At 43.3% G+C, this 22,959-nt stretch overlaps 1 protein-coding gene across 1 annotated transcript in view; it reads left to right on the forward strand.

The window, feature by feature from the left end:
- Positions 1–640: 640 nt before the first annotated feature.
- The window catches only part of PKHD1 (PKHD1 ciliary IPT domain containing fibrocystin/polyductin), a 255,192-nt gene continuing 232,873 nt past the window's right edge, over positions 641–22,959 (forward strand). The window contains exons 1-17 of the mRNA XM_075049823.1: positions 641–692; positions 1,765–1,842; positions 3,771–3,915; positions 4,883–4,982; positions 8,132–8,189; positions 9,561–9,639; positions 11,837–11,911; positions 13,168–13,232; positions 14,243–14,282; positions 14,855–14,925; positions 16,840–16,941; positions 17,252–17,347; positions 18,448–18,583; positions 19,430–19,544; positions 20,402–20,677; positions 21,430–21,519; positions 22,264–22,357. Of these exons, the coding sequence (XP_074905924.1) occupies positions 641–692; positions 1,765–1,842; positions 3,771–3,915; positions 4,883–4,982; positions 8,132–8,189; positions 9,561–9,639; positions 11,837–11,911; positions 13,168–13,232; positions 14,243–14,282; positions 14,855–14,925; positions 16,840–16,941; positions 17,252–17,347; positions 18,448–18,583; positions 19,430–19,544; positions 20,402–20,677; positions 21,430–21,519; positions 22,264–22,357 (1,672 nt within the window). The remainder of the gene's footprint in view (positions 693–1,764; positions 1,843–3,770; positions 3,916–4,882; positions 4,983–8,131; positions 8,190–9,560; positions 9,640–11,836; positions 11,912–13,167; positions 13,233–14,242; positions 14,283–14,854; positions 14,926–16,839; positions 16,942–17,251; positions 17,348–18,447; positions 18,584–19,429; positions 19,545–20,401; positions 20,678–21,429; positions 21,520–22,263; positions 22,358–22,959) is intronic.

The raw sequence follows: 22,959 nt of genomic DNA on the forward strand, positions 1-22,959 counted from the left end.
GTCAAGTCTACCAGTGCTCTTCCAAACAGTTCCTAGGCACACCTGAGGAGGTAGCATGGGCCATTCCCAGTTTGGGGCTACCTATGTAAGGCTAGAGAGCATAATAGTATAGCCAGGTCCTGCCATTTGGCTTTGGGGCTGGAGAATGACCGTGGCACGATTTAGTTGAATGTAATAAATGCAACAATTTTGCACGAAGCAGCACAGAGCTAGGAGAGTTTAACACCGTTGGCTCTAAATCCCGTAACTGCTTTCACCAGTTCACCTGTGCCTAATGCTTAATCAGAGTCAGTCTCTGGAAACATGGCCCCAGTGGGGGAAAGCTCATCCTGAGCTTGGCTGGAAAGTGGTCTGCTCAGAGGAGCATATGATCTATAAAGGTCTGTTGGGTGGGAGGAAAAAGAGTATGGTTTGCAATATAGTGATCGTTTATACTGTGTGAGAGGTGAATCAGTGTTTTCTCTGTGATTCCACATTGCAGTCCATCTGCTCTGCTCTAACACAGACCATTGCTCCCACAGGTGTGCAGTGTGAAGACAGACTACAGATGGAGCTTGTTTTAGGCTCCAGGGAAGGTCCTAAGGCCCCAAGCCATGATCCTGGAGCCAGACTCTTGTGAAATCCCCATCCAAAGTTCAAGATGAACCCTTGGACATCATCCTTCCTGAGTGCTGAGCTGACACTCTTTGCAGGTGGGTGACAGAGAGGTGTTGTCTCCAACCACACTGGCCATACAACACCAGTAAAATCCAGTGCCACTGGGGTGGATACAGGCTGGCTGTGAGACATGTAGAAGCATCTCTAAAAGGTGTTGAATATTATGGGATATTGACTCTACCCTTATCAGTGGCTTTTCATGGCATCATTTCCATAGCCAGTGGAGATTTCTGGATTCATTGTTAATTTTCCCTGTTCTAGCTCGGTTCCTCTCATGCTTGTTTTCATTCGCTTGATGATAGTCATATCCCTGTTTGCATGTTTATATTAAAAGATCATGATACAAGAGGGTCCAATATTTGGCTTCAGTGATCGATACTGGTGTTCGGTGAGATTGCATTCATGCTCAGCTAAGTTGGAAGTCTCCCAAAATGCTAAACAGGAAACTGGATATTACTGCAAAAGGACTTCTGAAAAATTCTGATCATTGACTACAAAAAAAACCAGAAGCCAGACACTGGTTCATCTCTATTAGCTTCAGAGGATGAGAGTCCCCAAAATAAATCTTAAATTATCTTGAGAATTTGGTGCCTTTCTGAAAGGCATTGCATAGCAAGTTACAGGTGACAATTTCATGAAGCAGGACTGTGTTTCCAGGCCTGTGTTTCTTTCCTAAGGACTTTGGCAAGAAAAAGCTGGACAGGCTGTCTTGGAGCCAGAAAATGATATATTCTGTGGGCAGCCCTAAGTCTGGGAGAATGTACAGAAGTCAGTAAACAATTTCCTTCAGAGCTGGAGGAATAACCATGAGGTTTATCACCTTTATTTTAATTCTTGAGGAGGACAGGAGGCTCAGATTATAGCTTAGTTCATCAAGTCCTGAAGATATCAAACCCCTCTGAGGGGATGCAGGACTATTACATAGGGAAGACAGTTGGGGAAAAAAGGATGAGCAATACCACTAATGTGGATGCCTGAGAAGGAGAAATGAGGTGAAGAGTGGGATCACAGGAGAACAGCTGTCAGACTACTATGTCTTGTCCCAAATGACATCTTTTAGATGTTTGCATTACACTTCAACCTGATGTAGCTGGGTTGTTTTTGCAGTGACAGCCACAGGATTGCTCATTAAGCCCAGAGAGGGCAGTGTCGCTGGAGGAACGTGGATTACTATTACTCTGGATGGTGAGTTTTAAACTCTGACGAAGCACACGACAAAGTGAATCACAGAATCAGCTCCGTTCTGAGATTTGTGGTTGGAGTGACAAACCCTAAGCAACAGAGCCATGGGTTGTGGCATCCACAGCATGAAATCTACTTGAAATTATTACTTCATAAGCTGTTCATGATGGTTGCTTAAGTTCCTTCTAAGCAAAAAAAAATCAGATTTTTACCTCATTTTTGCAGACATAGGGCTGGAAATTTCTTCTCTGCCACCTTTTTTTTGAAGAAAAACTGAAAATCTCCTCTGTTCATAGGTCCTGTGGTGCTGAAGCTTTAAAAACACTAATGATAAACGCAAGACCTGAGTAAAAAACACAGAAATTGCTATGCCATGCTCATTTGGGCCCCCAAACAGCTGTACAAAGCTAGGCCTGATTTTCCACAGTGCTGAATATTGATTCATTGGGAAGCTAGTTGGTTTCTAAGCCAGTTGTACGTTTGGTTTGGCTGCTCAAGTTCTGACATTCATTTATAACTATGATGAATGGTATTAGTCTTATTTGTCTGAATTTTGTGCATTCCCATAGACATGATGAAATGGAGGGAAGAAAGGAAGCTCAGGTCTTCAAGGGAGATGTTTCCCCAACAGCACTGTGTGGCAGGCAGAGACAGTCACAGCTGGGAATTCACATTTTGAGCACAGTCTCTTTTTTTGGAGGGGGGAACAGACAGCCAGGCCTTTGGGCAAGGGGAAAAACCTTCCTGGGACCGGGAGGAAAAGTACAGTTTGCTGCAAATTGAGAAACCACTGATGTCATTTAGAGTGAGTCTGTGGGCTGGGAACCACCATTGAAGGTTGTGAGCAAAGGGAGAGTTATTTGTAGCTGCCTTCATTTCTAGTTGTATTTGACTATGTTACAAAAGTTAAGCATGCTAGTTTATGTTCAGATAAAGCTTGACTTTCTGAAGATTAAAAGTCTTTGATCCTTTGGGCAGCTGACTCTAAAGAAATGGGGTAAGCTGATCCATCTTACAGCACAAGCCAACCTGATGTCCTGTCAGGAAAACTATGCAAGACATCAGGCAAGTCAAACTCCCAATAACGCATTCTTCACAGTAGAATACATGTAGGAGAGACCAAATACTGTATTAGAGGCAAAAAAAATCCATGCAGCTGCATGGTGGGATGAACTTGGTCTTAATATGTGTAGTGGATTTGGCTGGGATAGAGTTAATTTTCTTCATAATAGCTGGTATGGGGCTGTGTTTTGGATTTGTGCTGAAAACAGTGTTGGTAACACAGGGATGTTTTAGTTATTGCTGACCAGTGCTTACACAGCATCGAGGTCTTTTCTGCTCCTCACGCTGCCCTGCCAGCAAGTAAGTTGGAGGTGCACAAAAAGTGGGGAGAGGACACAGCTGGGGCAGCTGATCCCAACTGCCCAAAGGGATATTCCAGACCACAGGACGTCATGCTCAGCAATAAAACTAGGGGGGAGGTTGGCAGGGAGGCTGCTGCTTGGGACTGGCTGGACTTTGGTTGGTGGTGAGCAATTGTTTTCATTTGCATCTCTTGTCTTTCTTGGGCTCGATTTTCCACTGTCTTCATTATTTTTTTATCTCTTTTACAATTATTATTATTTCTTTTTAATTATTAAACTGTTTTTATGTCAACCCACGAGTTTACTCATTTTTACCCTTCCGATTCTTTCCCCCATACCACCGGAAGGGGAGTAAGTGAGCGGCTGCATGGTTCTTAGTTGCCAGCTGGGGTTAAACCACAACAATATGAAATTACACAAACATGCTTTAAAAAAGCCTGATTAAGGGCTCTAAGCATTGCTGCTAAAGAGAAGCTGGGCTGCACATTGAAAAATGTTTGACATGTGTGACTGAATGCGAGTGATCCTGTCCTCACGGAGCTCTTCTGGTTGACTTTGATTACTTAGGCTCAACATCCCACCAGCTAGAACGTGTCTCTTCAGCCAGCGCGTCCCACCTGGAGGTGTTCCTGGTGAATCCAGACCTGCCCAGGTTGCCATGTGATGTCTCTCCTCTGTATTTTGACTTACCCTCTGTAAGATGCAGAACAAGGTATGATCCATGACTATAGTGCGGGTGAGACCTTTCCATTTGTCTGGCAGGATTCTCCTTTTCTTTCAGTGTCTGTACAGGCAGTTTGTGAGTTTAAGGAATTCCTATGGCTGCTACTGTGGCTGCACCTGAGCACCTCCTAAGCTGTGTTTCATTTGTCCTTGCTTCAACTTACTGAAGCACTAGGCTAGCTAGCATGAGAGTCAGTGAGGCATCTTGTAGAGGCTGGACTTGGATCCTCAAAGACTTGTAGATATCTAATTCTTAGATGCAGAACTCCCAAGAAAACCTTGGGGGGTGGATTTTACCAGCCTTTGGTGTCCTGCCCAAGATCATAGAGGTTACGAGTAGAGAGGGAAACAAATATGGTTTCAAGCACCATCTGGGCAATCTAAGGTCCCTCCTTTCCATCCTGTCATAACTTTAAAGAAGATTGTTTGACTGGAAGACTAGGGATGTCTCAAGAGGCTGTAAGCGTGACCCTAATGGGGCTCTTCCATCTCTTGCTGCTATGATTTGGCTGGGAGTTAAATCTGCTGAATGCTGTGCTGAGAAACCGTGTGCATTAAGGATGCAGCATTAATTTATAAACCAGGATCAAGATGCCCTGTAGATCCAGGCAGCCCTGGGTTATTTTAATACTAATGAACAACAATTATTATCTGAGCATGTCTAATGAGCATGTCTGTTTTGCATTAACGTACAATTTGGATAGACTTTTGATGTAGTCCTATCACCTTCTGCACTTAACTGTAATTTCTTGCTGTGCCTCCACATTTCTTTTAAATTGTAGTTTTAGAGTTTGGGTTCATATGTGCAAAGTTTGGGTTCATAGTGTAAATTTGCTTTGCTCTATTGAAGCCTTGGTGGATCTGCTAAGAATGGAGACCCTGTGAAGGACCTGGCATTTCCTAAAAAATAAACTCAATCAGTATAAAAATAATATAACACATTTTCTTCCACCTAGGTCTTCACACCAGGAGGGTTTGTACTATGTGGAGGTAATCTTTAAAGGATGTGTGATTAACAACCTGACTGAGGTGGAGAAAGAAAACTATACTTTTAAGGTAACCACCAAGTATAGAAGTGATGATAAAGAATTCAAGGTCTCAGAGGGAGTCAAACTTCATAGTAGCACACGGAATATGTTGAAATATTATCTCTCATATTCTCTGTGTCTGATTGCATGTCAGAACAATAAGTTAAGATCCTCCTTCTTAAAACTAGGTGCATTGAGGTGCTCATCGGTCTGACACTGGATAGATTAGGTGACCTAAGTTTTTCCCGAATCAAAAGTCTGGGTACAAGTTAGTTTGTCTCTGCACTTAAGCCACGCGGTCAGAAGACCCTATTGTGTCAGAAGACCCTATGCTGGCTGCTTCTGGTGTTAGTGTCCAAGCTGCAGGGTGGCAGCTAACAGTCTGCACTGACAGGTAACCGTGGACAAGCACACTTCCCATGGACACAGCTGGTTCCAGGAAAGGACATCTCTTCAGGTCTAGGACAGTTCTCCACACCTAAGATGAGCAAGATTTGAAAAGCTCAGACCTCAGCTGTGATTTCATATCTGTTGCTCAGTCATTTTGAGAGCTCGTTACTCCCGCCCAGACCAGTATTTTCCCTTTGGCTCTCAATGTCAAAGCACATTGTCTCAGGAGGTCGTTGGGTATGGCAATGTTAACGATGATGGTGTCAGGATCTCTTGCAGAGCAGAATCCTCAGCCATGGCTGTGTGCTTCGGAATGATGCCTGGTGCGTTCAGAAGGCACGTCCCACCTCTGTGTGCTAACTTTGAGTATCGAGCAAGAAAGCCCAGCGTTTTCAGTAAATTGCACATTAAAGCCGAAGAGTCCTTGGGTGGTTCAGCTAGCTTAGAGAGTTGATGAAAAATCACCAGGGGATGCTGTTAATGAGGCACATTCCAAGCTAAATAAAACACAATGTGTGTCTTTGTTTTGGGACTGGGACCTGGGAGCTATGCGTATTAAAAATTAATTTTGCCTTCACATTAGATTGAAAAAGCCCGCTGCAGGCAGCAACAAGTCTGAACAGCTCAGAAGACTTGTGTCAGCTAGTGGCCCTAGCTTTCATGCTGGTTTTAGCTTCTTTCTCCGCTTCAGCCCAGAGTATGGCATGATGTTGTCTTTGCTTCTTAGAAGCAGCCATCACTGGAAGGAGTTTGTGGCTACTCATTTGTTTTTAAGATGACCATAAGGAGGAGGGAAGGCAAAGACTGAGTTTTGAAAGGGAATGGGGTTCAAGGAAAGCCTGGAAAAAAACCCCAACTTATGCAATGGTGTCTTTGATTCAGCAAATGAGCTTTTTATGCTATTTACTGGGCTGACAGCAGCCTCCATAAGTGCAAGTGAGGACAGGACAGGGCTCAAAGAGAAGGTGGGGAAGATGAGCGTGTCCAAAGAAGGGCAGCAAAGCTGGTGAAGGGTCTAGAGCACAAAGAGGAGCGGCTGAAGGAACTGGGGTTGTTCAGCCTGCAGAAAAGGAGGCTGAGGGGAGATCTGATCACTCTGTACAACTACATGCAAGGAGGTTGTAGTGAGGTGGGGGTCGGTCCCTTCTCCCAGGTAACAAGTGACAGGACGAGAAAAAAAGCCTCAAGTTGCACCAGGTGAGGTTTAGTTTGGATATTAGGAAAAATTTTTTCACCAAAAGGGTTGTCAAGCACTGGAACAGGCTGCCCAAGGAAGTGGTGGAGTCACCATCCTTGGAGGTATTTAAAAGACGTGTAGATGTGGTGCTCAGGGACATGGTTTAGTGGTGGACTTGGCAGTGTGAGGTTTACGGTTGGGCTCAATGATCTTAAAGGTCTTTTCCAACCTAAAGAATTCTACTATTCTAAATAGCAGGTTCCAAGTTATTTTATTTACTCATATAGCCGTAGTCCAAGAGCCCACCTTCCCCTTCCATAACTCTCCTTTTGGCTTTCCCAAGATATCCAGCTCTTTTATTGCCTGTCCAGGTACGTTCCCACTGACACCAGACCATACTGTCTCAGCTAGATCAGCTTGTTACAAGATGATATGCAGCTAACCCAGCACTGGATAATACTGAGTGTGCTGGAGACAACTCCTTATCCATAGCAGGAATTGTTTAAACACTTCCAAAGGGTTTCCACTGCCTTTTTATTTCCTTTAGTCCTGGGATCCAGATGCTCGATTTGGACATAAGGCACTTTTTTATCTGCTGAAGCCGTCTGTTTATTTGTCCTGTTTGGTTTACCATCTTCCAGGGAGGGACAGGGACATTTACAGAAAATACTGGTTCCGTGTGAGTTAACAGCATGTGGAGGACTATGTGTGCCTCTGGCCACTTGACAGATGAGTAGCGCTCCCATGCACAATGCCATTTGAATAGGATTGGTATCAGCCTAGGCAAAAAATTTCTAAAGTAATTTTGGTTAAAAAGTCTCACAGATTTTTAGAGTCAACTGGAGAAAAGGGGCAAAAGGGCTGCTCTACTTGTTGAAAATGCAGCCAAAGCATGTGCTGCATCAGGTATCTGTGTGTCTCAGCTACTTTGGGAGGTCGATGATGACCTTCCTCCACTTGGAAAGGGTCCCTGTGTGTTCCCCATCTTCCGAGAGGCTTGCTTCAAAGCACAATCCCTATGTTCCTTCTTGGACTCTGTTTAAGTAAAAAATAGTACTCTGTAGCAGATTTCCAGTATTTCCTTGCTGTTCCCTCAGAGGCCAAGGTAGCACTTTCCCAAAACCTGATGTATTATACTGAATTAAGATGGGCCGATACAAGCATTTTCTTTGCTACACTGCTTTAGGGTACCCGACAAGCTTGCTAAAGGCTAGCTGAAGTATTTCACTTCTGTCATGTAGAAATAGTTTTTAAGAGTATACTATTGGGAAGAAATGCAAGATAAAATGGAGGTCTTAATTTCATATAAAGCATGGCTTAGAAATTTTATAGTGTATTAAACTATCTTCTGGAATTAACTCAAGCCAGCGCAGACAATTTGGGCACAAAAGGGGATGTAAAAATAGTAGTAAGCCATACTCTGAGTGCAGAGGGGGCAAGAAGGGGATATTTGTACTTCCTTCTCAGAGCAGGACTCTGCTTCAAAGATCAAATCTCAAGTGTGAGTCTCCGAAATGCGGTTGCCAACTGTGTTGTGAGCAATGCATAATCAGATCTTGTTGGACTGCTGTGAAAATGACTGCCGTTTAACTACAAATTTCTCTTTGCAGTTCTCTGCTGCGCAGACACCTGTGGTTTATCAAATTAGTCCACCATCTGGCATCCCAGGTACGGGACCTTTCTTTAAGCTGGAGCCCACTTTAATTATTATTTGATGTTCCATACTGTCTTTCTCCTTATGAGGGATCTGTCTTGCTGGGGATTAAAATGGGCACCTCCAGAACTTAATGTCCAAGCTCATGCTGAACAGGAAAATGGGTTTGCATGAGGGGAGAGAGTCTACAGCACTGGGTACAAGAGAAGTGTGTAAAACAAGGTGACCAGGTTATTTGGTACTTGTTTTCCACTGCCCGAGTAGAGAGATGTTGTTCAGCAGATGGATAGGTCTAACCAGTCTCAACTCTTGAGTCATCTGACCTATATATTTAGTAATAGTTTTAAGAAGAATTAGCTATTAGGTGATGATAATGTAATGCCATACAGACCTCTTGGTTAATGGGGTTTTTAAAGTTACATGAGAAGACAGTCACTGGTTTTGGTTTGAACAGACTGGTGTATGGAAGTCTTTCCCCCCTGCTTCTATTCTGTTTGTATTTGTAGGCTTCTTTAGAGAAAATTGAAATGCTGATTTCCAAAGTCAAGATTAATCAAAGCATTTAGGTCTCTCAAGAGTGCAGAGAGATACATGGATGATTAGATCACATAGATGCTCCTAAAACTAAGTCCATCCCTCATTTCCAATTATTTTTAGGTTGCAGTTCAGCTCCAGATTCTCATGCCTTATTTTAGGGTGCCTGCATGGAGGTTTCGATGTGTTAGCTGGATGTTTGACCTCCCAGTGTAGTCAGTGAAGACCATGAGAGCAACACTAAGTGTTTAGTGCTATTTGAGATGTCCTGGAGCATGAAAGACCTGCATGGAGCAGGTAGATGTGACACAGAACCAGAAAGATTCCTTCCCTTCTGGAGCTACAGTGGGAGGATACGGTGCCTCAAACAATTTAAGACACCTTAGGACACCAAGCTGTCACCCTGTGTGGTCAAGGGAGTGTTGGGGGTGATTCAGTTGGCCACATATATGCTGAGGTCCTTCTTTAGACCTTGACCCTGTCTAGTGTACAGATGATGTCATTTTGGCTGCCTCATGAGGTTCTGCAGTGGAATTTGGTTAGAATGTGGGGTTTAGTTAACAAAAGAGTTGAGGAAAATGTCTTCTCAGTACAAATACTAGAGATCTGCTAAAAAATCAGGAATCTTTTTTTTGTGTGAAACAAAGACGTGTGTTTTGGAAAAAGTGAATTAAGTGCAAAGTCACCTTCAACTATGGTAGAAGCTGAGAGTAGCCATCAATGCAACCAGTTAGGCACCTCTCTGCAAGATTTGCAAACACCAAGAACTTCTTTTGTTTGGCTCACAAAATCTGCAAATAAATTCTCTGCTTTTAAAAGACTCCCTTCAATTTCCATTTCCTTTTAAACAGGAAATTTAATAGAGATTTATGGGAAGACAATTACTGGAAGATACGAGACCCTGGACTTCAATGTGGATTATATTGATGGGTAATTATAGATAGGCTGCTATCTGACCCAGTCCCTGTAAATTGGCATTTCTTCCATCAGCCTCCTTGACAGCAATAAATTGCAACCAGTTGGCCCGGAATTGCCATTTACTTCCTTTGTGGTTTATTGCAGCTCATGAGTTGGGCTCCAGCAAACTTTGTTAATCTAATTGCAACTGGTCCATTAAGCTAGTTGGTTTGTTTACTGGCAGCACAGTCAATCACAGCTCAGTGTGAATTGTACTGTAATTGCGTCTGGTTGCTGTAGATTTTATTTTGGCTAGTAAATTAAAATTTAACTAATTAAAATAATGTCAGAGTCTAAAAGTTAAATAAATTTTCCCTTCCATTTGCATTTTTAGAAAAACTATTAATTTGAAACAGATGCTCTGGTGAGGCTGAAGACAAAGCAGTATTTTGAGACAAAAGGCTTTGTTGTTCACTGCTTTAAACCCTCTCTGGTCACTTCCTTGTTCTCAAGAAAGGTTTGATTTTTATTTTCTGCTGCTTCTATGGTTACATGCAACAGAACAAAGCAGGTAGATTTTAGAAATTTACTTCAGGCCAGCAGCACTTTAAGCACAGTGAATCCAAAATGAGCATGAATGCTGACCTGTCATCTGTCATATATATTTCCATATATATGGAAGTGTTCTCAGATACTACTGAGTTATTTACCTTACACTTGTGTCAACGGCAGTGAAGGAATAAGCCCGGGTGAGTATTTTAAAGATAAACTATTAATCTATAGTTACTGTGCTGGCATTTTAAGGACCATTTCAGCAGCTAGGGAAGGTGTGTGTTCTCAGTAGTGAGAATTTTAATTGCAGCAGCAGATATTTGGCCACTAGATGCTTTTTAACTACTTCTCGGGCTGGATGGAAATGTCCCTTGCCAAGGAACTAAACTGTCTGCTAGCATGAATGAAAGTCCAGCGCAGATTCCTGCCACACCATCTGCACCCGTTTATCGGCCCCACATTTTTTTTCACTGGATGCATATTAGTGTCCTTTGCTTGATATTAATTATTGTTTTACCTGCCTCTAGTGGAACTATGAAACCTTTGATCAGTGGGAAGAAAGGCTGCTCTGTCTGACTGCAGGTTGGATGTGCCTGCATGCTCGATTGCTAGATTACTCATTTACAGCTTAACCTCACTATCACTAAAAAGGAAATGGCCTCAAAATCTTAGCATACCAGACAGGTTCACATTGTAGCTTCACATGAATACTTTGCCCATTTTTGGTGTGCTCGTAAATATGTACCAGGTGGGGACTTGGACTTGAGCAGTCTGTCACTCAGTCACACTGATTCAGGATTTGGAGCAAAAAAGAGAATGGTTTTTATACTTTGCCGTGTGTTCTGCATGCTTTCTGTGCATTGTATGGGATGCAATGGTCCAGTGATGCTGAACCAAACATTTAAAAGCACTGAATTTTTTTTATTCATCCCTAAAAGGAAAGCCTTCTCAGTATCAGCAAGCTGTATTAATAAAAGCAAACTCTTTTCTTAAAACCTCATAAAACTACACTCTGAAGCATGGGTCACAGTGTTTGCATTACAGGTTTTAATTACATATTTTCCTTAATTGCCTCTTAATTCTCAGATAAGCATTGCCACCTTTTGCTTATTATGCTAATTACTGTGAATTCATTGCTCCCACCTGATTTCTCCTCTCCTGTGGAAGTTGTCTCTTGCCATATTGTTTCTTTAAGGTGGGAATACTTGGATTTGCTATTAGGAGCTTGGATGATTCCCAGCAGAGGTTGTTTGTAGTGTCTTTCCTCAGCGAAATAAAGAAAAGCCTCAGCTGTGCCTTGAAGCAGTATGGCTGTATGAGCTCCCTGCTTCTTCTGGGAGGTGAGGGCGAGGATGGTCCTCCTGGGTCTCAGACTACCAACCCTTCTCTACAGGGAGGAGGCATCAGGTCGTTCAGAACTAGCTGTCTGAGAGGTGGTCCTGCCACAATCTTTACAGAGGTCCAGTTCCTGCAGCATTTGGGGAACGTACTTTGCAGGCTAAGATAGGAGAGATTAGGGTTTGTCTAGTTTTCTAGGAGGTTAACACATGCTAGATACAAGTGTGGGGAAATTCCTGTCCCATTTGAAAATATTGGCTGCTGATTTTAACAGGATCAGGATTTCATTCCTGAAACTTTGTTGTATCATAATGCATCTTTCTTGGTTTTTTTTGCCTAGACCAGCCATCCTTACGGCAGAAGGAGACGGATGGACCAGTGTCTGCTCTTTTGCTGACAGGCGAGCTGGAAGCATGTTAGTTCTTGGCTTACTTTTGGTTTGTGTTGGTACCAGGGCTCAGCACAACTTGTGCACAAAAGATTTTGGCTTTTGGAGAAGTTGTTCTGCTTCAGCTTAAGATGGAGAGAGCCCATGGGGAGTTGACCATATGGTCCGTGACAGGGGTGGATGAGGGTTGCTGGCTCTTTGTGGCTCTAGCCATAACCAGGCAGGGCCAGGGGCTGTTCTTTGGCCCAGGGATGATATGCTATGCCCTGGCCACATCTGTTTTATTCAATTCTTTAGACTCCAAAACAAGGTAGCCATTTCCTAGCTGTCTATTGACCCTGGGCAATGCATTGTCTTCAGTCATACATAGGCACTGATTTGAAAGGTAGATTAGCTGACCTCAGCCTAAACTGAGCAAGCAGAGCTCTAAAAATTTAACAGCATAGGCAGATAAGCTCTGGTGCCTGGGCCCTGGCACTGTTCATTTATTGGTAGTAATGTATCCCCGTCTTCTGCAAGTTGTAGAAGACGCTTTAGGCTGCTGGCTTTTGCACCCTGCTGAATTACAGAAAAAGCCATGGGCTCTGCAGCAGCATTTCTTTTATGACTGATGTACTTCTCACAGTGCCTGTGAGCCCTGGAAAAGAGGGAGGCTGCTTTTTCAGGGAACCAGGGGAAAAACTTGCTCCTGCAGAAGTCAGTGCTAAGGCTCCTGGGGTCCTCAGTGGGCCCTCTTATTGCACTGTAAAATTCCTCCTGGCTCCCAGGAGGGGGGACTTAAATGTAAATGTGAGTTGATGATGGGACTTGTATCATTCCATGGCTCCAGAAGGCTGATGTAATGCCAGCATATCTGGTTTAATTGCTACCTGCTCCTTCTTACAGATTAGGGACATGCAGAGGAGCAAGTAGGGGGGAAACACTTTTGTCCTCCTATTCACCCTCACCCTGTGCCCAGATTTGTCTCTGCTCAGCTTTTATTTCAAATAGGGGTTTAGAAGGTCACCAACAGGTTCAGCTTCTGGAAACAAGGGTAAAGGGGCCAAGCTGGAGCACTGTGTGTTGCTGGGAGGCATCCTCCTAAGCTGCTGAACTCTTGATCATCAGTGGGGAGATGGGTTGTTCTTCTCCCATCTCACCTGTTTCTCTCCCTTGTTTCTAAAGGGAGCCAAGCGTGACTAGCTTAGATGTATAAGCCCACGTCTTTTCTTGGTTAGATGATTCTCATTGTATCTTGCGCTTTTTGCTCCCAAGGCTCAGCAAAGTCCTTTGTCTCTCCACAGCTACCCTATTCAGGTAGAAGACGGACTGGGGACCCTGCAGTGCCGGGTGGAAGGGAACCACATAGGTTGGTGAAAAGGGGGAAAAAATCATGGGTTTCCATTGTTTCTGCAATTCCAGAGGGTAGAGTGAGGGTGTCAATTATGAGTTCCTGCTCTGTCTCCAAAGTTAGGAATGTGGCTCAGGGCTGAGTCCACAAAACCTGCTTCAGATCAAGGCTTAGCAGTCTTCAACATAGTCACTGCCGTGACTTGCACACTCTGCACAGCCCTGGAGAAATGGAAGTGCAGTGCTCAAGTGAAACCATGATGTGATGTGGACATTGTTGACAGCAACAATGTGATTTGGGGTTGTTGCTCAGTTTACTACTTTTACTTTAATCCTTTTTGTATGTGATGGACATTCCCTTTACTACTTTATAAGAGGAATAAGTTGGGTGCTCCCTTCTATTCAAGGTCTCTCAGGTAGCAGGTTGGATCCCTTTCATTTTGCCTTGCTTCCAAGCACTCTGAAGAAACTTCTAATTTCTTTTGGAGGCTTTGAGCAGCAAGCTGCCTGCTTGGGAAAGATGATCTGAGTTACATATATAAAATAGAAATTTCTATCTACCTCTCATGTAGACACTGATGGTGCAATACAATAGCCTGAGCTTTTGAGATATTTTGGGGTATCTAGAAGCTCTTCAGTGGGCTGTCAGAGATAATGGAGGTCTTGAAGGAGGTCTGCACCTTCCTAGCATGGCAAATGAGGTCAGATAGGATCCACAGGGTCTAAGATGACATGAAGCACTTACGCTTAGGCAACCAAATCCTGCTCCTGAGATTCAGCTTGCAGGTTCAGATATGTAACTGTACATATCTACAGTATAGTGTCTACCTACGATCTAAGGCTCTAAGCTCCCTAAGCTGATATTTGGTTCAGTTCCTGTACACACACACTGCTGAAATCCACACAGTTATACAGTGTAAGGAAGAGGAGAATCGGGCCCAGGACAGCTGGACAAGATTTGGTAGGATGCACTCTTCATGGAGCCCTCCACGCTTCTGCCATAAAGCATATTACTTTTCTCTCCTCCAGGGTCCCACAATGTTAGCTTCTCGGTCTTTAACAAAGGAAAGTGAGTAAAAGAATCTTCTTCTGTCTTTTTCTGTGGTTTTGCATGGGGACACAGCTGCATTTGAGTCCAGGATAAGTGCACAATGTTTTTTTCCTAATCTTGTGTTTCATTGCTTAGAAATGAGGTTTTGCTATCTTGAGAAGACAATCTTCAGATTGGGAATGAAAAGGGAGAATGTTCCTCCCCCAAAGGATGTCTCCTTTGGGGTTTTAATACTTTTGCTTCAGTGCCCAATGCACAAGTCATCTGTTAAGCCTAGCAGAATAAAATCCTTTCATCTCGCTTTTAACTCTTCATGCAAATGGGAAAGAATTTAGCCATAAAAGGAGGTGAAAATGGGTTTTAATAGTGTCAAAAACATACTTTACAATGGGACAGTATTTCTAATAAAGAGTTGCAGCCATGTAATGGAGTGTCTTGAATCAATGCCTCAATGTGCTGGTGAAAGGTGTTATTAGTCCTTGTAGAAATGTTCTGCTGTTCCTCTGGAAAGCGAGTGTCCAGCTCTGCCAAAAGAAGCTCTAATTTAACTTAAATGGCCAAGGATCTCTCAAGCATTTTCTCTTTTGCAGGTCAGCAGTAGACAAAGGTGCTTGGCTCATCAGTGCCAAACAGGAGCTTTTCTTGTATCAAACACATTCAGGTATTGCACTGATCCACCTCACTGACTACACTGTCTTTTGGCAGTCCCAGCGTGGTCTAAGACAAGACCTCTCACTGTCATTCTTCCCAAGGAAATAATCCTGTTATGTCCTCATTTTGGGTGTGCTACTCCCCTGGTATGGGCTTGACTACACAAAAACCTGCAAATCAAAATCAAGACGACCAGATTTATGTGCTGAGGCTGAGTATGCTGCCATGGGCTATATCCTACATCCTCAGTGAGTTAGTGTTCCTCTCAGTTCATATTTGAACTCTCTTTTGGACAGCCTAACCTGAGACAGTCAACCAGAGAACAGTAGTATGGCAGGGTTCTGGATAATGTTGCTTTATCATTGTTCCTTTTCCTGTCAGATCAGTTGTAGACTTGACTTGTTGCATCTAGGGAAACCTTTCCCCCTTAAATCACACTGTATTTGGTACGGTTGAGATTTTAGAAATGCAGAACTTAGGATTAGATAGATCCCACGTCAACTACAAGGAGGAGATGATGTTCAGGCACTCCAAGAATTGGGTTCTGGATAAATGGTGAATGGCAGGTTACTCCACCATTTGTTTTAAAAAATATATATATATAATTAAGGTACATTAACAATAATAACCTCCCTGTGGTTTCCAGTTATGTTGTAGACAGCAGGCAATGAAATCCTGAGCGCCCTCTCAAGATTATGGTCATGGGCAAAGAGCGTCCACAATTCAGCAAGGCCGTATGCCCGACAGCCAAAGCAGAAGTAGGGGATGAGGGACTGCAGAGCACTGGGCAGCCTTTGACCTTAGAGGTTGCATAAAGCTGAAAGACCACTTGGTTCACCTGTGCATGTCCCCAGCAAGGTCCTGTCAATTTTTTTTTTGCCATTAAGCTGGCTGAAATTAGTGTAATGAATGCACTAGTTCCTTATGGACTGTATCTGAGAAGCTTGTTCGTGAGATAACAAAAGCTTTTTTTTAAAAAAAAAGAAAAAATGTAGCCAATACATGTCTGCATTTTGAATATTGTTTATAGCATACAGATTGTTTCACCTATAAATTCAAGCACTTTCTAAAGGAGGGTAATTTTATGTCCTTACTCACAAATTGAGGCACAGTAAAATGCAATAACCCTGCATGAAGTTGGGTATTGGCAGAGCACCAGCAGAAACAAGATCTGCCAGATCTATCCAGTAGACTGTGCTGTGCTAGCCAGTAGTCAGTATTGTAAAAGTAAAGTTTAAATACTAGATGAATTAACAAAAAAAATGCAGATATAGACCAAAGTACCTCATCTTTTTTATTAGTCTTTTTTTCAGAACTATACAAGTACAATTGCATGGTTAAACTAGGACATTTAAGTGCGAAGCGAGTAAATCAAAGAGAAGAATAGGTTTCCAGTGTCGAAGGGTATGACTATAATAGAGATAAAATCCTGAAAGATTCTCATGGTCGTGATGTGGACACTCATATGTCAGATGTTCAACTCCATTTGTCCCTGAAGCCTAAGAGATGATTGGAAAGTGTGGTAACAACTAAACCTATAAGCTAAATCAAGAAACAAGTCAGAGAAGGTCAAAAGGATTAAAACAGTTTTAATTCCACCTTTGGTTTTTTGCAGAGCTCCTCAACAGCACGGAATATACCAGTTTGCAATCTGAACATGACAGATGCAGCCACTGCTAAGTAACAGTTCAAGCATTGCAGTGTTTCTCCTGTCACGCTGCCAAGTTATCCGTGTTGTTCATTCCTGGTGTAATCCCAGCGGCTGCCAAAAACCCCGTGAAGGATCAGCGAGATGCTCATTTCATTCACAGGAGCCTGCTCTGGCTGGAAACTGTGCAAGTGCTCTGCTGGCTCTGGCAGAAATAGGGCTGGGATTAACCTTTCCAACGCTTGTTTTCAGATTCCTCTTTTCCTTCCTCTGCAGAGATAGTCTCTGTGTTCCCGGCTGGTGGGAGTCTCGGAGGAGGCACCGATGTCACTGTCACCGGGGATTTCTTTGAGGAGCCAGTGCAGGTCACTGCTGCAGGTGAGAGGAGAAATGTGTTAAATGTTTGGGAGTTCGGATGTTGGGTTTTTTTTTTTTATACAGCGGTCATGGCCCTGACCACAAAACCCAACTGATGTTGATGGATACCAGTGCAGGAATTGTAGGACTCACCATCAGGAAGGTCCGGTTGTTCTGACTGTGGGCATGAACAGTTTTGCTTGATTGATAGTACAAGCCCAGGCTTTTACCAAAGCGTTGACCCTTTTTGGAAACCAGATGGGTTCATGCTGCAGCTCACCTGTGTTTCCAAGTCTCACCCAGCACATTTGTCTCCTTTTCCTGCTGCCAGGTGTCCCCTGTAAAGTCAAGCACGTCTCTCCCCAGAAAATCAGATGCACCACTGAGCCTGTCGGCATGGGCAGGAGGCTTGGTGCCCCCCAGCCAGGTACGGTACTCAAATAACTGAAGGTCCAAACAAGCAAATGCACATGGAAATGGAGGGCAATCAAGAAACAGGGCTTTCCAAAATGCTGCCTGCTTCAACGTTAAGCCAGTTTCTCCTAGGTTTGATAGGGAGGAGGGCCACAAAAATGATCAGAGGGTTGGAACACCTCTCCTGTGAGGAAAAGTTGAGAGAGTTGGGGTGGTTCAGCCTGGAGAAGAGAAGGCTCCAGGGAGACCTTACTGCGGCCTTCCAGTACCTAAAGGAGCTTATAAGAAAGATGGGGACAGACTTTTTAGTTGGGCCTGTGGTGATAGGACAGGGGGTAATGGTTTTAAACTAAAAGAGGGTAGAATCAGACTAGATATAAGGAAGAAATTTTTTACACTGAGGGTGGTGAGACACTGGCCCAGGTTGCCCAGAGAGGTGGTCGCTGCCCCATCCCCAAAAACATTTAAGGTCAGGTTGGACGGGGCTGTGAGCAACCTGATCTAGTTGAAGATGTCCCTGCCCATGGCAGTGGGGTTGGACTAGATGACCTTCAAACGTCCCTTGCAACCCAAACCATTCTATGATTCTATAGCAAGGAAAGGCAAGGTGCAGCGCTCAGCCCACCACTTGCAGATGGGCGATGGTGGGAGGAAGGTCAGCCTGGTGTGTAGGGCTGTGGAAAATGAGGGGAAAAAATTAAGAGTAATATTTAAAGGAAGGATAGCTGAAGTGGAGCTGCTGCAGAGGCTTCTGGGGACACCGCTTGAGTAGAACATTGCAGTAGGAAATTATTGTACATAAAATGAGGCTTAGCTCATTTTGACTGTGGGTCATCTCGGTACCTTTTCCTGCAAGAGCAGACATGTGAGCTTGGTTGGATGCTCTGCTCTCTGCAGATTTTTTGTTCTTTCTGGTGGAGGATTTCAAGGTAGAACAAATTCCCTAAAGTGAGATCTGTGTTCTGCCTTAGACTGCAAAAAAGACCCACAAAAAGAGCCAATTTATTATTAAAATTTTCTATTCTGGCCTGCCTCCTTACACAACTGATTCTAGTATGTGCTCTGGGGTTTTTGTTGGCTGCTATTGAGAATGCTTTTATTTTAACTTTCTAGGAAACAGAGGGCTTCTCTTTGAAGTCTGGGATGATGCCTCTGATCTGACAGAAGCAGGTCCTGGATATAGATGGCAGTTTGTACCTAATGCCAGTTCCCCAGTAAGATTTCTGTCTGGGGCAAAGAAGTCCTTCAGGTACTCAATGATCTTAAAAAGAGATGAAACCATGGCAATCACCTTTAGCAGTATAAGGTGTAGCAATAACACCTGACAGCTCTTTATAGCAGAGCCTTACTGCATAGCTCCTATAAATCAAAGCAAACCCTCTGCTCCGAGGTCTTTTTGAAGCTCAAAATATGCCGTGAAGTGTTTTATTTTTCCTCCTTTTGCTTTCACTCAGTATTTCTGCTCTACCTGGCCTAGATGTGCTGAGATACCACAAAAGAAATTGCTGCGGAGGTAGAAGGAGCTCCAGTTAGAAGCTGTCTTGGGCTGGAGCTCCAGCCAGATGTGGAGGGCCAGCTCCTCAGCTGATGTTGGGAGTTGCAGAGCAGATGGAGTTAATGGAAATAAACTGATTTGCCCCAAGCTGCAAAAATACCTGAACTGTGTTTGTGCCCATTGCCTCTTCAGAAACACCCTTAAAAAGCTGTGCAATGTGCATGAATGTTTTCATTTTTCTATCACTTCTCTGTTTTTCTCAGTTGATCTTGTGTGTGATTTTGAGCCTTTTCCTGCCTGTTCAGGGTTAAGACTTTGCTTGAGAAGAAATGCACAAAAAAGTGACCAACAACAAAACCACACTTGTTTTCATGGACCTGTTTGGTTTTTTTTGTTTTGAAAACTTCTGTAAAGCATAAATGACCCAGTGAAAATGGGTCATTTTGAGGTTCTTTCAGTCTTAGAATCTCTGAGTTTTTGTTACAACTTGGTCTCACAGTCTTTCCTTGTTACTCAGTGTACATGTGAAGGTGGGGTGGGGGGCTGGGGGGGTTTTGAAGTAACTCTTTTGTGTATTATGGACGTTCTACTTTTGCTTAGCTCCAGGCTTCGTGGATTTTTTGTGGCTCCTCAGACCAACAATTACACCTTCTGGATTCAGGCAGATGGTCAGGCAGCTCTCTACTTAAGTTTGTCCCAAGATCCAGAACGTAAGGTATTACTCTTGGCAGAATAAAAATGAGATCAGGATAGGAAATGGTTTTAATTAAGGTCATAGCAAGTGGGAATTTCCCCAGTGTGAATTGGCTTATTGGCTCTTATGAAACTGTTGCAGAATGAAATCTATATCTTTATATTTGATGTTTTACATTGCCCTATCAGCAGCTCAGCTCATGAAAAACTCACTCTTGCAAGCAGAGTCTTTGAAAGTCTTTTCCAGAAGACTTTTTTGTTAGTCCAGCACATCACCGTCACTAACAATCTGTGCGAGGACACCTTGAGGCTTCCTGTCTGACTTCCTCACTTTACCTCCTTTTTTTGCCTGTTGAAATTTTGCCCTCTGAAAACATTGGTCCTTCTCTTCATAGAGCTGAGAGGACGCCATAAATGAAGCTGATCTATTTCTCTGGGCTATTCTTAAGCCTAGTAACTGAACAGGGCTAGAAGACATAAAAAGGACTTACCTACAAAAAAAAAAAAAGTAGCATTACTGGTCTTACTAATGGTAACATACTACATCTCAGAAGGCTGTAGACATAGTTCTTTCTTTTGTATTTGGAGGACATGAGATGTAGAACTGAAGTCATCCATGAAAATTCACATGGGGGAACTGTTATTAGGGTTAGGGTCAGCCATGAGAATTATCTTCTTATGGCATTGAATTCTGAACCAAAGCTCTTTGAGGTGATGGTTTTTTTCCTGTCTAATAGAAAGGAATGTGTCAACCATCAACCCTCTGCTACCAGCCTTAAGAACAAGTCTATTTTTTTGAAGCTGTGGTATTGGACAAAGTATCTTTTGGGGATGGTGAAATGTCTCTGTAACTGATTGATTTGGTTGGTCTGGACACAGGTGAGAATAGCTTCTCTCCCAGCTGGCAATTCGGAATGGTCTGAGAACTGGGTGAAGAACTGGAGTGAGCATTGGCAGCCAAAATCCCAGAAATTTGAGCTAACTGCTGGTTCGAGGTACTACCTGGAAGCGCTGCATCATGGAAAGGCACCCAGCAGTGGGATGAGAGTTGGAGTCCAGATACATAACACGTGGCTGAATCCCCACGTGGTGAACAACTACTACATCGAGAGACACGAAGTTCGGGCTCGTGCCTTGCATCTTCCAGAAGTGCAGGTCAGTGCTGTATGCTTGACCCTGGGAGCTGGACTAGCCCTGATTCAGTTGACATGAATGGCAACAAATCCTAATTGCAAAGACCTTGTCGGTACTAGATGTGAGTGTGGTCCCATCTTGTTTTTAACCTGCTGAGAGAGTTGATGAGCTGAAGGTGTTCATGGTTTTACACACATTGGTGGACATATATAAACCCTATGGTTGCATTATAATCTGTTCATGTGTTAAAGTGTAAGCAATGCTGACTCCCCTCAGGTTTTGTCTCACTCATTAATGCCTCACCTTGTTAACTAATGCTAATTAATACAAGTGTGGGATAGTTTTTATTTCCCCTCTTTGGTGACAGCACACTCAGTGTGTGTTACCTCGTCAACCCTATATTGCAATCAGGTGATAGAAACTTTCAATTTGATGAAGTGCTCGGCAATGAGGGAAGTTTTTCCTGGGGGTTAAATCCTGCAACTGCAGGTCAGGAGCTTTAGGGACCATTTGTGGCTGTCAGCATTTCTGCACAGGTCTTGGATCCCTTGTGCTCCCGTTAATCTCAGAACAGGAGTGGAAGGCTTGTGTCAGGAGAGACCTTGGTGGACAAGAGCAGTGTAAGAGTAGCTGAAGGGACTCGATTTACAGAGGCTTAAAAGACAAAATGCTGGCTGTAAAGTCCTCCTCAGTAGAAGATACCCGGTTTGGTCTGTGTGTCTTGTGCAGTTTGTATCTGTTTTCCTTTATTTATTTGCTTCTTTCCTTGCCAGATGTTGACTGTGTCTGGTACAGGGCGTTTCAGTATCTCCTGGAATAACACATTCCGCAGAATGATCCCCACAAATGCTACGGCTCACCAGGTAGGCGTCATTAAACGCAGACACCCAGTCCTCTGCTTGGGTGTAATTGATGGAGCTCTGGTACTTGACAGCAGTTAAGCATTTGGCCCAGAAGCTGAGATCAATTTTAGGTGATGTAGGGGTGATTTTTGTTACTGTCTTGCAGTGGGATTTTTGGGGGGCTGGCTCCCAGGTATATTCTAAGCATATCACAGCATCTGATCTTGGCCTGTCCTGTCTGCAACGAAGTCTGTGGTATCTTCAGATACCAGACCCTTGGACTTCTCCTCTAAGACCAGATGCATGGTGTATGGCTCTTGGTTCGGATAGGAGCTCCGATGTGGCTTCCTCAAAATCTCAGTCTCTTGATGTGGTAGTCAGTCACTGTTAAAACTGCCCTGGGTGGTAACTCCATGGATGTCATTAGACATCTAGTCAACACAACTGATGGAGCCTGGAGGGGGACGCAGATGCCCCGGCTGTGGTATAGCTCATGTCAGAAATCTGCACCTTTCTGAGGAGGCTGCTGGACACGTAAAGCATGTCTCACAACCCTGAAGGATATCAGACGTGGAAGTTTACACTCCGCGTTGAGCTGAATTTTATTCTCTACCATTTGGCTACCTGCTTGTTCAGAGCTGCCTTGCCACCGGTCCGTGGCTGATGAAAAATGTAGTGAAGGTGTGTGTGTGTCGAAGCTCTCTATTAAATGATCCAGACACCATTGTACTGTGACTGCTTTTCACTTTCTTAATTTTTTTAAAGGTGCAAACAGCAATAGAGGAACTCCTTTCAATAGGATGTGAAACCAAGCCAACTTCTGCTAAAATCCTTTTCCGCAATGGCTTTGAGAAAGAAGGTAGTGATCTTCTGTGACAAATAAGAATAAGTAGTATTTACTGTGAGCATTGACTTCCTTTTATGAAATAAATGTACTATTAATTATAGTGAATTTACACTTTTAATGGGTTTAAGTACATATATTTGTTTCTCAGTTATTCATTATTCGTATGTATTCTGATGGGGGAGGTCATGGAACTAATATTAAATATAACATGATTAATATAATGAGATATTTTTTCTCTAATACATTGGATGACTCAGTCATATTGCAACACACTTATCAAAGCAGGTGACATGTTTTTGTTAGAAATGTTAGGAGTAGGACAAAAAAAGCAAGTTCTGAGGCATGTGAAATTATTCATGTTTCAGTATGTCTGCTTGGGAAGCAAATCTGGTGTAGCCCATAGCTACAGCTCAGGCTGCGGAAATGGCTGATTCTGACTCTGGAGGTCTCTGCTTTCATGTTTCTTGATGACTAAAAGTGAAACAGTGCAAATATCTGTGGTATAGTTGACTAGTCATGCAAGGTGTAAAACATCAACTGCTTTTGTAAAAAAAATTATATTACTGATAATAGTTTTCTAACATTGAAGGTATCATGCACATCAGAAAGCTGCT

The sequence above is a fragment of the Buteo buteo genome, chromosome 17 (assembly GCF_964188355.1).
Source record: "Buteo buteo chromosome 17, bButBut1.hap1.1, whole genome shotgun sequence".
Lineage (NCBI taxonomy): Eukaryota > Metazoa > Chordata > Aves > Accipitriformes > Accipitridae > Buteo > Buteo buteo.